The sequence below is a fragment of the Helianthus annuus genome, chromosome 14 (genome assembly GCF_002127325.2).
Source record: "Helianthus annuus cultivar XRQ/B chromosome 14, HanXRQr2.0-SUNRISE, whole genome shotgun sequence".
Taxonomy (NCBI): Eukaryota; Viridiplantae; Streptophyta; class Magnoliopsida; order Asterales; family Asteraceae; genus Helianthus; species Helianthus annuus.
In genome coordinates this window covers 114,196,895-114,211,960 of record NC_035446.2, presented here as the reverse complement: position 1 = coordinate 114,211,960, position 15,066 = coordinate 114,196,895, and the positions used below count along the sequence as shown (strand labels likewise).

The 15,066-nt window shown below is 33.1% G+C and overlaps 2 protein-coding genes across 2 annotated transcripts; both read left to right on the top strand.

Moving 5' to 3' along the window:
- The first annotated feature begins 5,689 nt into the window (after positions 1-5,689).
- LOC110909070 lies at positions 5,690-10,836 on the top strand. Its single transcript, XM_022154077.2, has 6 exons — positions 5,690-5,813; positions 5,912-6,149; positions 6,853-7,359; positions 7,452-7,685; positions 9,123-10,018; positions 10,113-10,836. Exons 1-6 carry the CDS (start codon positions 5,694-5,696, stop codon positions 10,755-10,757), a joined length of 2,640 nt encoding a protein of 879 aa, XP_022009769.2. The 5' UTR covers positions 5,690-5,693; the 3' UTR covers positions 10,758-10,836.
- A 2,288-nt stretch (positions 10,837-13,124) lies between these two features.
- Positions 13,125-14,223, top strand: LOC110907180 (protein FAR1-RELATED SEQUENCE 5-like). Its single transcript, XM_022152199.1, has 3 exons — positions 13,125-13,183; positions 13,258-13,519; positions 13,678-14,223. The coding sequence occupies exons 1-3, from the start codon at positions 13,125-13,127 to the stop codon at positions 14,221-14,223; spliced, it is 867 nt and encodes a 288-aa protein (XP_022007891.1).
- The last annotated feature ends 843 nt before the right edge of the window (positions 14,224-15,066 follow it).

The following is a 15,066-nucleotide window of genomic DNA, read 5'->3' as shown; positions in this document are numbered from 1 at the left end:
TAGATGTATATCTTATATTTTTATTAACTTATTATTTATTTTAGGAAACTTATAAATATTTATAATAATTAACAAAACAATGATAATTTATTTATGTTAAATTATTTGGTCGATTTTGTCTATTCGTAATTTCCAAAGTTTTGTAAATTAATATTTCCATTTATAATGCAATAACATATCCAAATTAATTTTAGATAAATTTGTTTCTTTATTAATTGACAATCATTTTTAAGTAAAATGGAAACTACAATAGAATGACAAATAATTTTGATGTAGATATTTTATTTTTTATCAAAATAAATATAATATTTGTTTTGTTCTATGGTATTACATTTTTAATTAATTATTTAACGATCATTTGTTGAGTACTAATAAAAAAATCCTTATTTTTATTGTCACAGTTTTCTATTTGAAAATGAGGTTTTGTTTTGATCAAAGTTGGGTTATGCAGGTAAGTGTTAAATCTCATGTTAATTTGAAAACGCCTCAATCTTAAGCTTCAAGATCTCGAGTAATACAATTTACATTTTTTTTCTTTATATTTTATAAATACTAGATTGTTGCTTTAGGTCGCGCGTTGCGGCGGCGACGCCTTAGTGGTTTATGGTTGCTGATACGTTATGTGATCGTTAGTTATATAAAAACGCGTGTTTTGACGTATCCGATCTAAATCAATGTAACCTATATAAGCATTGCGGTTACAAAAGAAATGGAATCGAACCCAGGGTGGTTCATTTAGTGAGGGTTTCACTTAACCACTACATCACCCTTACATTTGTATCAAGACCTAGCGCCTTCAAAATGTACACTAACTCGAATTTATACCGTCGAATGAAAATGTATTTTATTTGACATCGCTCGTTTCCGAGAACAATTTAAGTAAAAAACGTAGACCAACCGAAAGGTACGCAAAAAAAAAGTACGAAAACGTATTATATTTGACCATACTCGTTTAAAAAAAATTATGTCGAAACTTGAATTTATGTCGTTTGCGTTGAAACGTTAATTTACACCTACACATAATAATAAACATAAGAACATATTATATTTGACTCGACTTGTTTGATTAAAAAAATAATGTCGAAACGTGAAATTATAACGACATATACGTAATAGTAACCGTATCATAAAATAGGTTTACGGAGAAAAACACGAAAAAGAAAGGAAAGGGAAAACAAATAAGAGAAAGCAAAAGGGTGGAAAGACGAAAAAAGAAAAAGAAAAAGAAAAAACAAATAAGTATTAAATGGAAAAAAAACTTTGAAGGGGTGCTTGGATTCGATCTAGAGTATTGAAGGGAAATCAACGGAGTCTTATCCACTTCATCCAACCTCTGTTTAGCTACTTAATTTGTAGCCAGTATTATATATATATCAAAGAACAGGTCGGTGGCTTTTGATGTGACAGCCACCGACATTTATCTTTAGTATTATATAAATTACCTAATTTTGTTAATCTGAAATTAATTGCCTATATTCTTTTTTTAGAGATGTTGAGGTTGATTTAACTCTTTGGGATGATTATGCGAAGGACATGTGTTCGTACATGCTTAGTCAAGATCTTGAATCCCATGTTGTCAAATCTGTTCATTTTGGTGCTGCTAAAACCTAAAAAGGTATCTTATTAAGTCTAGGATTTAAAAATGTATCTTATTAAATTTCTCATCATAAAAGAACATTCCATTTATAATATCATTTTATATAAATTACAACATACATCTCCATTACATATCAACTTTCAATCTATTCTTTGGTTTCTTCAACCAGGTACTTTGCAAAATTTTTAAGTAATACACAATCTCTTTTTCATGTATCAATACAAACTAATATCATTTATGTTTTATTATACGTTTCCATTTTACTAGGTGTTTCGTATAATGGATCAAATTCCGTTTGATGTTGTGATCATGGAAATTTTTGTATCAATACAAACTAATATCATTTATGTTTTATTATACAAAAACAAGTCATTTGGATACAACGTTTTATTTGATCAATACATGAATATTTTTTTACACAAACAATTTGAATTTCCAAATTAATTTATTTTTAAAAACAAACAAATTGAATTTAAAACCATCAATAACGTAACCGTGAGTACTTTCTTATATTTTTAAAATCATAGTAGGTAAAAATTTAAGGTTTCGAATTTGTTAATAAACTAAACATTAATAATTTATATTTTATCTTTATTTTTTCCCGTTTGTTAATATCAATTTATAAAATATTTTGCAAATCAAACAAACTGTTGAAATTTGTCTCTGTAATTATGTCGTGTATGTTTACCAATGCATACTCCATAGATAGATTTATTTTATAATTTTGAGTTATTAATTTTGTTTACAAATTGACAATCTATTATTATGAAGTAAGATTTTACCTCATATGTTTAACTTTTAAAGTTTCAAAAACCACTTTTAGTATGTTTTGTAAATAATAATTAATAGGTCAAATATAGTTACATAAATAATATTATAACAATAATAAATACATTTGAAAACTACGCATTTGAAATTTGGATTGCACTACAGTCAACTTTCAACCTGTTTGGCCTATATGTGTGGTACTCAACCAATGTGATTGTGCATATCAAAAGATATTGTGTTTGTGTGTTTCAAAGGTTGGTGACAATGGTGGTGTTAAAGGCTTGGAGAATTCATTATAGTTTTTTATTTTTATTTTTTTGTACATGTTAAGTGTTATAATAAAGAACGGACAAAATATTAATAAAGTTCTAATAATCTGTTATAATAAATAAAGTTTTTTTTTGTCGTGGGTCATTCAGTGAGGCAAATTTCTGCCTCCGGTTCTTGCCCAAAGTTTCTAACCTTACTCGCAACCCTAACGACTACAACTTTCAATTCAAAACAATTAAAAAACAAGTTTGTTCGCAACCCTAATGACTACAACTTTCAATTCAAAACAATTATAAAACAACTTTCTGACATAGTTTGATTAATATAAAGTAAATTTTCCTACCCGCGAAGTTCGCGGGTGATAACCTAGTAATATATAAATAATATCATCAAGAGTAAACTGTCAAAATAGTCCCTAAGGTTTGATTACTTTTGTCATTTTAGTCCAAAACTTAAACCTTTTGAATCTCGATTCCTGTGGTTTCAATTTTGTTGTCATTTTCATCCAAATGCAAAATCTTGTCAGATTTTAAGTTAACATTCAACTTTTTTGTTTTTTTTTTCCTCCCTTTTAATGAAGGGCAAAATGATCAGATTTTTTTAATTTGTTATAATAAAATATTAAAAGACCGTTTGACCCTTCATTAGAAAGGATGGAAAAGATAAAAAAAAAGTTGGATGTTAACTGAAAAATCTGACAAAATTTTGATTTTGGATGAAAGTGACAACAAAATTAAAACTACAGGATCAAGATTCAAAAGGTTTGAATTTTGAACTAAAGTACAAAAGTGATCAAAGCTCAGGGACCATTTTGACAGTTTATTCTATAATCAAATACATAACTCAAAAGAAAAGTTCCTTTTCATGTAATAAAACTACTACAACGACGCGTTAGCCAAAATGGGTCAGGTAAAATTAAAAACTCAAAATTTTCAATAATATAGTTTGGGTAAACGGAATGGTTTCGGATGACCGGGTCAGGTGTCACCTAATATCATACCGTACTGTACCCGCTAATATTTTTATCAATCAAATACCTGAACCCGTACCCAAATACCATCCGGATATTTTTAGGTTTCGTGTATTCTCGCCGGGTTTGGGTTTTGCATCCCTAAATTAACTCCCAAACAGGCAAGGTGGCCGGTTCTAGTCTAGCCGATTTGATCAGTTATATCACATATGGTGTACGAAAAAAGTTATTGGGTTGAAAATATCAATCAAAATAGTATAACGTAAATCAGATAAAAAAAGAAGTTTAAAATGTTATTTAATTTGTTTTAGTATTTTGTATGATTCTTTTGTTAAGTGTTAGAAATTAATCAAAACATTGGCATGAGATAATGGAATGGACGGAGAAATGGAATACACAAGGTAATGAAATTGTTCATTCTCATTTCATGTTTTGCTTGATTACCATATGAGAATGAAATAAATCGTTACTTTTTGTTCTTTTTTTAGGAAAGAAAAGACGTTTGGTAGACAAGAAAAGACGTAAGAATAAAATCGGATGACGATGGCCAGTGGTAGGCGGTGATGGTGGGTGGTGATAGGTGGCAGTTGTAGTGGCGATAGTGGGTGATGACGACGACTGCTATGGTGGCGGTGGTGGTGGTCAGAGATGGGTGGCGATGGCAGCGGTGGCGAAGGTGGTTCACCGCAGCGCAGGAGGTGGGTGATGGCGGTGATCGGAGGTGGCAGCAGCGACGATTGGTGGCGGCAGAGGTAGCGGTGGCAGAGGTTGGTGGTGGCGGAGGTAGCGGTGGCAGAGGTGGGCGGGGGCGGTGATTGAAGGTGGTAGCGGCGACTGTAGGTGGTGGCGATGGCGGTGGTGGTGGTGGTGGTGGTGGGTGGTAGCTGTGGTGACAGCGGTGGCGGGTGGCGACAGAGGTGGGTGACGGCGACAGGTGGCAACGGTGGTGGATGGTGGCAACAGTGGTGGGTTGCAGAGTTGTTAATGAAGGGTGAATAGGGAATAGAATGAAAGAAAAATAGGGGGGACAGATGAAAAAATTTTAAGGGAATGAAATGAATTTTAGAACGAATGATTTTATTTCATCAACAAACCAAACACTCTTTTCTTTATTCTCTCATTGGCTCATTCAATTCCAGCATACCAAACCAAACGCTACCATAAAATAGTTACACAGAAAATTGATGTTTTTATTATGCCGCGTTTTGCTTTCAATATTATATTTTAAAAGTGTCTTTCCCCAAAGTTATTCCAAACATTTTCTTAGATGTTTCCGTTCCAAACATTTTCTTAGATGTTTCCATGAGGATGATAGTGGAACAATACCCAAAGTTTGGACGCGGGAATCTTGGAAATATGGATAGTAATTTACAAATTACAACCACATGTCATACAATGTTACAAATATAATGAAGAGAGCACAAAGGTAAAAGTTAAAAATAAAATGGTCATATGCGTATAGCACAAAGTAAACAAACAAATATTAAATTTCAGTCTTCACTTTTTAATTTTATAAGTGAAATATTATCAGTTAAAAAGTTGTATTTTTATCATTTTAAATAATATATTACTTTTCTCTGGCATGTTCTCTATAAATAATTAAGACACTTGTTATTTTTTGTTACCCAATAAACCTAGCACTATCCATCAATGTTTTAAAATTCAGTTTTTATACTGTATCGGGTTATTCTCAGAAACGGTTTAGCCAGGTGTATCGGGCGATTCATACAAGTGTACCAGGAGGTTTAATCGGTTGTACTGGACGGTTTAACAGGTACTACCGGCCAGTTTGAACTGGTTTATAATTCATTGCTATCCATATAACAAAAAACCGAAACCAAAAATAAACGCTGAAGTGGCAAACGACATGAAGTTTTGGACTCATGTCGTTCTATCAAAGTATAAACTATTTTTTATAGAAACTCAAATTTAATGGTATTCTCTTAGTTTTCTTTAGATCAAATTTTATTTTAAATAATTTTCAATAATAAATTAATTCATAGTTCACCTACACTATTAATTTTCTACAGAAGTTGAAGTTGACGTTGACTTGAAAAGTTATATCTCTAGTTCTATATAAATGGTGGAATGTATGTCCAAATGATTACACAACACAACTCACAGTCTTTCAGTTCTCAATACTCATACATATTACATTCATACTTCCAAACCGTTGTCGTTTTCGTCTTCGTTCTCTTCAAAGCAGAGGTATTAAAAATCAGCTGCCCTGTTAAATCCTCGAGTCACCTGTGTCAAGTAATTGCAGTTAGACTTCAATTGTTATTACTGGTGTGACTACTGTGCAGATGGACCAAACAGGTACTGAATTAACAGAAGTCCATGAGGATAACCACCCGCAACAGCCGCAGGATATCGACAACACTGTGCAGATTACCGAGCAAACAGGTGTGCACTTGGCTTCAATTGATGAGATGCAGCCCTTAAGCCAACAACAGCAGCAGCAAATCAACATTCCAGTTGCTTCACAAGCTAACTCACGGCCACCGCCACCACCAAAGCTACCTCGTTCAGATCTATTTAACGGTATTTTTGGGCTCCCTGAATTAGGAAATTTTGCCTTTAATGCTACATTTGTCATTTCGTTTAGAATTTCAGGTTTATTTAAAAACTAATTAACTTATTTTCGTCTCACCATTTATCAATGTTGGAGAATTACCTAGTCGCTAGTCGACCGGTGAGGTGAGGTGGGGACTAGCGACTACTCGCGATTACTCGGGATTAATTGGATCAAGTTTTTTGTGTGTCATTTTCAGTTTTATGTATATATACACAGTTTTATAAGTAAATATTTTAAATAGCTAAGTTTTAAATCTTACCCAACTCATTTTTGTAAGTATACAAGATTAATTGTTGGAATTCACATGGTTTGGTTGGAAATTGGCCAGAATTTAGAGGTTTTGGCCGGAATATACAGGTTTTATGCCGGAATCTGGCCGGAATCGCCAATTTTTTGCTGGCCGACTAGCGATTAATGGATTGATTAACAGAAGTTTACTCAGTTACTGGTCCAATAGCGATTAATCGTCGCCTAGTAGTGATTTTTACAACACTGCCATTTATACATTTTTATGTGTTGTGGAAGGTTATTTATTTTTTTGGAAGCAGCATGAAAAAGAAAAAACGCTTTATATTTATAATTGATTTTTGTGTCATACCAAGTTTGAAAGGTTGAAACTGGCCATACGTCCACTAGGCACTAACTATTTGATTTGTAAATACTTTAAAGGATCTAGAGAACAATACCTCAAAATTGGTGTCCCACTATATGAAGCCTCAATAAAATGTGACTGGAAAGCTGCGGAAGCCATTTTTAAAAAGTACCCACAGATGGAGTTGATAAGGTGTAGCATCACTGAAAACGGTGAAACAGCACTCCATGTGGCAGCATCTGCTAAAGGTTCTAAACATGTTGAAGAGTTTGTGAAGAATTTGGTACATGAGATGGGAAGGGGTGACTTGGAATTGCAAAACAACAATCACAACACTGCTCTCTATTTAGCCGCTGCTGCCGGAAACATTAAGGCGGTTAAAATTATGTTGGAAAAGAACCGGACCTTGCTTACAATCGCTGGTAGTAAAGGAACAATGATGCCATTGTACACTGCGGCCCTGTTTGGAAATGAAGACGTGGTGAAGTATCTCTACAACAATTCCAAGAAGTTGCGAGATGATGGTTGGACAACTCAAAATCGTGGTTGGCTGCTTCAAAAATGTGTCGAGAATGATATGTTTGGTAAGCATTTTAGCTACACATTCAAACTTTTATAGTTTTTTAGTATTTTCGGATAATTCTTATTAACAAAGCGGTTAACCAAACTTTATTAGATGTCGCCCTAGAGATAGTTAAAACTTATCCGGAACTTATTACTGGGGACGTACTAGGAGTTTTGGCTCGAAAGCCTGAAGCATTTCGTGAAACAAAGATTAATATCATATCAAGGACTATTAATTGGAGTAAAGATCTCTATTCCAAGATGTTTATTGCACAACAACCATCTCAAAATGAGAATCCATTTCCTGAAACGAAATTTAACATCATCAAAAGAATCATCAAGCCAGGTAACTAAACATCTCTACTCCTTGTTTATTACACATCACAATCCTAAGTAGCATTTATTTTAGATGAAAACCTAATAATTTTCATATTCAAATTATATACATTGACATTATAACAATAACTAAATCTTTTTAAAGAAACACCTTTGCTTTGTTAGGACATTATAACAAAAAAATGGACTAAATGGAATTAAATCTATAATATTCCAATATAAGTTTAGTTATATTAGTGTAAACAATAATCAAATTACATATCTTTATATTATATGTATTTTTGTTAGATTTACATACGAATTATCATTAGAAAAAGTGTAATTAGATAAATTGCCTGTGTGCTCTGTTTTAATCACAATTTGGAGTATAGTTTAAAATTTTACTTCGTGATTTTCAATTTGGAATACAAATACTCCCTTGGTTAAAAAAAAATTTATATATAACAATTTTATGTATAACAAGACTTTACTCTTTCACAAACTTAAAGACTATTCAAAACAGAGGAACTATTTATGTAATTTACTCGAATTTATAAAAAAAAAAACTAATAATAAAACCCAAATCCTCCTCTTATCCCCTTAGTCAACCCCTCCCCGACCAGTAGCGTCTAGAAGGAGCTACAAGTTTTTAGGAAAAAAATTACTATTTTAACCTTTAAAGATAATGAACTTTTTAGTTATGTTTTTTTAGTTATGTCCATTTTGGTCATTTTATACATTTTATTAAAAGTTCCAACTACTCTGCAAACACTTAAATATATCTAAAAAGCTACAGCTACCAGCTTTCAGCCAACAACTACTTTTGCCAAACATGCCCTAAAACTAAAAGCTTCTAAAAGCTCCATGCCAAACATAACCTATATAAAAATAGATTTGATGTGTTAAAACTTAAAAGTACAAATATGTAGAGTAATACATTTTAAATTAGAGTAATTATTATTATCCTTCTTCATTTTATTTAGTGTAATTAATTTAGTTTAAAACTGTGAAGTAATTATAATATATTTTAGTTATTTGTACATTTAGTAATTAATTTTATTTGTATCATATCTTACCTATATATATTATAAAATTTAAATCTTAAATATTTAGCATTAATTATCTTCATCGTTTTTGTTTATTTATTTTTAAAATTATAGAAATTACCTGAAATTGATCAATATGACAACTATGAAAATTAAATATGTTACAAAATGACTGTTAAAATAATTTGAGCCTTATATATAGCATCTAGCATTTTTATATAATAAACCAAGTAGTAACTTTTTTTGAACGGCAAAAAACAAGTAATAACTCCTCTTTTAATATGTGAGCTCAACGTTATACGTGAAAAATGTTCTGAGGCACTTATTAATAACATTACTCATACATCGCTCCTTGTTGTAGTCGTTGATATTTTGGTAAATGGTATAATCGATTTGGCTTCTTTTATGTTTGTTGATTTCAGTTCCCGAAAAGAAGAATGCATTGCCATTGCTGAAATTCATTTGGGAAGATATTGCAAAAAAGCCTAAGACTCAAATTGACAAGATACTTAGAGGACCACCGGATTTGATTAGGCAAGACACCACAACCGTTTCTGGCTGGGCCATTGCTATGCAGCTTCAAAATCTCATTTCTGAGCATGTTGCCAAAGTGAAAGAAGAGACTGAGAACATCATCACAAGATATCCAGATTCCACTGACCAAGACAAGGTAGATCAAGCTCGACAACTACAAAAGCTTATTTTTGAATGTCTTGTGAACTTGCATACTGAGACCCATAAGATAATCAAAGGGCCCACTAATTCAATAAAGCAAGATAACAAGCCAATATCTAGTAAGAAAGATCAGGATTCGGAACTACAAAATATCATTTTGGAACATATATCAAACACGTATGACAAAGCTCAAAAGTTAGTCAAGACATTTCGAAGGAAAGATCAAGCTCCGCTACTTCAAAACTTCATTTTTGAACAAATTGAGAAACTGAATAAAGCATCCCAGAAAATAATCATAGAGCTGAAACCTGCAAAGGAAACATACTCTTCTCGGGTACTTTTTATTGCAGCAGAAATGGGCAATACTAATTTTTTAGTTGAACTCATCCGTAAGTATCCAGATTTGATATGGAAGGTAAATGATGACAATCAAACTATATTTCACATTGCTATCAAACATCGTCACGAGGGTATCTACAACCTATTGTATGAGATAGGTGCAATGAAAGATTTGATAACTCCTCTAAAAGATTTAAAGAATAACAACATGTTACACTTAGTTGGGAAGATTGCTAAGCAAAAGCGACTAGAGGATGTGTCGGGAGTTGCCTTGCAAATGCAGAGAGAGTTATTATGGTTTAAGGTACATATATTCTTCCCCAATCTTCTTAGATTCGTTTCTTTCAAAGCATAATTAATTAGCAGTTTATAATTTTTCTAGTTTGTTTGTCTTGTAGGAAGTAAAGAATATGATTCCTCCTTCATATAGAGAAAGAGTTAACGAAGATGGTTTAACACCGCATGAGTTATTCACCAAGGAACACAAAGATCTTGTAACACATGGTGAGAAATGGATGAAAGGAACAGCCAATCAATGTATGATTGTTGCAGCACTTATTGCAACCATAGTATTTGCTGCAGCTTTTACTGTTCCAGGTGGATATGACCAAACGAACAACAAAACCAATGGTATCCCGGTCTTCCATTCTAAGGCAACCTTTATGGTATTTGTTGTTGCAGATGCCATTTCTCTTTTCTTATCATGTGCTTCAATTCTTATATTTTTATCCATTCTCACGTCTCGTTATGCTGAAGATGATTTCTTGGAATTAGTACCAAAGAAGTTGATTTCAGGTCTATTAACTCTTTTCATGTCTATCACAACTATGACGATTGCTTTTGGTGTAAGCTTTTTCGTACTTTACCATAAGGGTTTGATATGGATGCCAATACTTATCTGCGCATTTGGTTTGCTACCGGTCCTCTTATATATCTGGCTACAATATAATTTGTTTTCAGATGTAATTCGGTCGACATATCGTTCTAGGTACCTGTTTAAGCCTCACAAACACGTTCTTTACTATGAAAACCCCAAGGTTTAAACTTTGTTGTTCCCTAATTGTAATGGATTTGTTTGAATTTGTGTTCTGCAATTTCATATTGATTATGTATTTTTCAGTAGATGACTCATTCTTTTGTAGCATTATTGTTTGTGTTTATAAGCAATTAATCTTGTGTTTTTTCGAGTATTCATTTTCATGGTTTAAATTTAAACCAATCCAATCATTTTTTTATTCCTAAACTATGGAATCAAATGTCCATACTACCTCAAGAGCCGAAATAAACCAAACTACCCAAAATATAATTTAGTTGGATTGGTTTCATAATTCAGTTGTTACATTATAAGTTTTAGAAAGTAACGAACCTTTAACATCAATTAAGAAAGTTACATCAAAACTCCCAGGTACACTAAAAATGGTTGTATAACATCTTTGCACGATCAATGTTGGTAATTTTAGTGTTATCGGCGGATTTTGGTCATATTGGGTTAATTCATCAACCAAGTGAATCTTATTAGATATTAAACAAGTTAGGAGATGCGAGAGTGCGTGCTTGCTTTAATGTTAATAAGATTTGGCATATTTATCAGTTTTGGTTTTATAATTAGTTTATTAATTAAAAATACTATATAATTGTTCAAAAAAAATTAAATGATATATATATATATATATATATATATATAGGATGAGGTTCAAGAGTGAACAACATCCTTGGTTGTGAACCTTGTGAACTAATCTCAACCATTGGTTTCAATCCTTGATAAAAAGGGCAAGATTGTAATTATATAATTTTTTTTAAATTCCTTTCCATAAACCAATGGCGGTTACAATTCCTATATTCCTGCATATTTTACGTGATCTTCTTTAATTATATTCAAATTCTATCATATACCAGTCTAATAATTGAAACGATTCAAACCCTGATAATTTTTTAACCACGACATCGATCATGGAGGATGGTCCTAGCAGCGGCTTCAACGGACAAGACCCAATCCAACAAGATGACTTCAATCCAGTTTTTTACTCTACCATGAATCGCCCATGTTCAGTTTTTTTTATCTGTTTTGTTCGGTATTGCATCTGAATCGTCCTGATCAGTTTGGTCATCTTCTTCGCCCAGTTCTTTGTCGTCAGTTTCCCGTTCATGGCATTTAATGATCCTCATTCGGTTCTGTTGATTTGTGTTTTGATTGCTAACGTGTACTCAGTTCTTATAGAACTCATGAATGAGATATTTGGATGACTTGTTTACAGATATATCCCAGTAATTGAATAGTTAAGGATAATAAAACAGTTGCATGTCCACATATGTACTAAACATCTCTGAATATTTTAGAATGATTTGTTCACAGATTTAGTGGAGTAACTGAATATTTTTTAGGTTAAGATAACAGTGCATATACACATATGTACTGATCACTCCTGAATATTGGATGACTTGTTTACAGATATATATGAGTAACTGAATATTTTTAGAATTAAACAACAGTTGCATCTACACATATGTACTGAACATTCCTGAATATTTTTGAATGACTTGTTATGTCGGGGTAAATGAAAGCTTGTAATTTATTCTTTTTGCCAGCTTTTTTTTGATATATTAATTCGTATAACAAACTTCATGATGCTTAATTAATTATACTTGCTTTCTATATTAATGATCAGAGTCAGTTGCTAACAACGTTTACGAAACACTTAACGGCAGTAGGTATTGGACGCCAGTTGTGCCGCCCGTTTTCAAACCCTTTGTCAAGGCGAGATTTAGGTCGATGGAAGCTGCTATTGCAATGTATGAGGAATATGCACAACTTGCAGGTTTTTGTACACAGTTGGGTACTTCTAAGAAAGAAAAGATCAGTGACAAAGTAATAACAAATCTGCGATATGTCTTGTGTTCTAGAGCCAACAAACCTAAAGACACCGATGGTCAACTGTCTGAGGTTGATACTATTTCCCCCAAAAGACGCTCAAACATAAAAGTTACAGATTGTAAAGCCTGTGTAAAATTTAAACGTCTGAAGGATACAGATGAGGTTGAATTATATGACTGGGTAGAACAACATAACCATGGGTTTACGTCTCCTGAAAATTTTGATTTATCTCTAAAGAAGAGGAAGCTTGATTTTTCCACCACCGAGTTTATAACAAAATGCCGTAATGCTAACATTGGTCCCACGAAATCCCACAAACTTCAGGTTGTCATAAAAGGTGGTCATCATAACATACAGGGCATTGTTGTTGACTATAAAAATTGTGGTAGAGATATCCGAGATTTCATCGACGAAAGAGATGCCCAAATGTTAGCTGACAAAATGAACGCAAGATGCAAGAACAAAGAAAATTATACTTTATACCCAGATTGTTGACACAGAACTCCAGTTGCTATTTTGGTGTGATAATGTTTCGAAAATGAATTACGAAGCATTTGGGGATGTTTTGGCTTTTGATGCAACGTACCACACGAATATGTAAGTTATAATTCCTCATATTCTAACTCTTTAGTTATTTACATTTGTGTGTTACAATTTACTTTTTTTTACAGGTACGATATGATTTTTGTTCCATTTACTAACGTTGATCATCACAAAAAATGCACGATATTTGGTGCTGGCCTGCTTCATAACGAGACAATCGAGTCATACACATGGCTTCTTCAAAAATTTCTCCAAGCTCATAACAGCAGACAACCTCTTTTGGTTCTAACCGATCAGGATTGTGCCATGAAACAAGCAGTTAGCAATGTATTCGAAAAGTCGCATCATCGACTATGTATGTGGCATATAGTTCAAAAGATACCATCTAAGGTATTTCTTTACAAACTTTCTTGTTATAACCTATTTGTACACTTGTGTACAAGTAGCATCATACACTGGTGTTCATTTCTTCCTTCTTTTTTATTTGTCCTTATACCTGTGTTTATTTCGACTTTGATAACTTTTTCATTTCTTTTTACAAAACATAGATCAAGGGAGACAACTTGACAAATATCGAGATAAAAGAGAAGTTTCACAAGCTTGTTTGGAACGTCTATATCAAATCTGAAACATTTGAGCAAAGGTGGAATTCATTGATCGCTGAATATGGGTTAGAGTCTCATAAATGGTTGACAGAGATGTTTTCAATTTGGGAGCAATGGATTCCAGGTTACTTTCATGAAATGCCCATGTGCACTTTAATGAAAACGACATCCAGATGCGAAAGTGCAAACCACATGTTTAAAGCAGACTCGAGCGCACATAATACACTGGTTCAATTCATGTTGTGTTATCACACGTCCATCTATGGGTTAAGAAACAAGCAACGGGAACTTTGCAATCATACTGAGACCACCAACCTAGAAAAATACAAAACAAGCTACAGGATTGAACGTCATGCGAACGTCGTTTACACAAGGAAAATTTTCTACGAGGTTCAAAAGCAAATTTTCAATGGTACAGAATTTAGTTACATTGCGGAACGGTCCCTGGTTGATGGTTTTGGGATTGAACTCTACCAAAGGAACAGATAATTAAAGCCAAAACTGGATCAGGTCAGTGGATCTAGAATAAGCAGATGTTACGCATACAAGTCTCTCCCCTTGAAAGTGGTTTCAACATCTGCTGACCTCCTATCTACTGATCATACAAACTGCTAACCTACAACTACTGATCAAGTCAAAGACTGTTGAAGAACTAAAGCCCTGCTGCCCAATCTACTGCCTTGAGTCAAGCACTGCTGATCATGACAAGTACTGCTGAGTTCACAGCAGTTGAAGGATGCAGCAGTAGTTTTGTTTACTTTATGTAATGAATTGTAATAACAGTAGTTATCATAGCAGAGGTTGTATAAATCAGAGGTTAGAGTTTGTTAGGAGGTTAGATGTCACTTTCATGGTGACGTCAGCTTAGATGCTTCAGTGGTTTGTTCGTGCCTATAAATAGAACAGTGCTCTGTATTGTTCTATTAGCTCTTCACCATCATCTTCCTGCACGGACAAATTCTGTGAGCTTAGGCTGAGGGGGAGTTTGTATTCATTCATGCATTGTAATCGTTATTGAAATAAATTCAATATTTCGGTTCTTTGTTGAAAATGTTTGATTAAAACAATTCTCCTGTTTGATTGTGTACAAAGTTTGTTTCCATTATAATTCCGCTGCACAACTCATTCATCTTCATCTTAATTCAAACGTAAAACACAATCAAAACCAAACTCAGATCCTAACAATTGGTATCAGAGCTTGGACAGTCAAATTTGATTTAACAATCATTTTGACATAAATAGTTCAGCTCGCAATCGTTGATACTGATAGTTTATTCGTCTCGTTGAAAAACAGAGCAAGGTTTAATCACCATTAAAGTTGATTAATCAGTG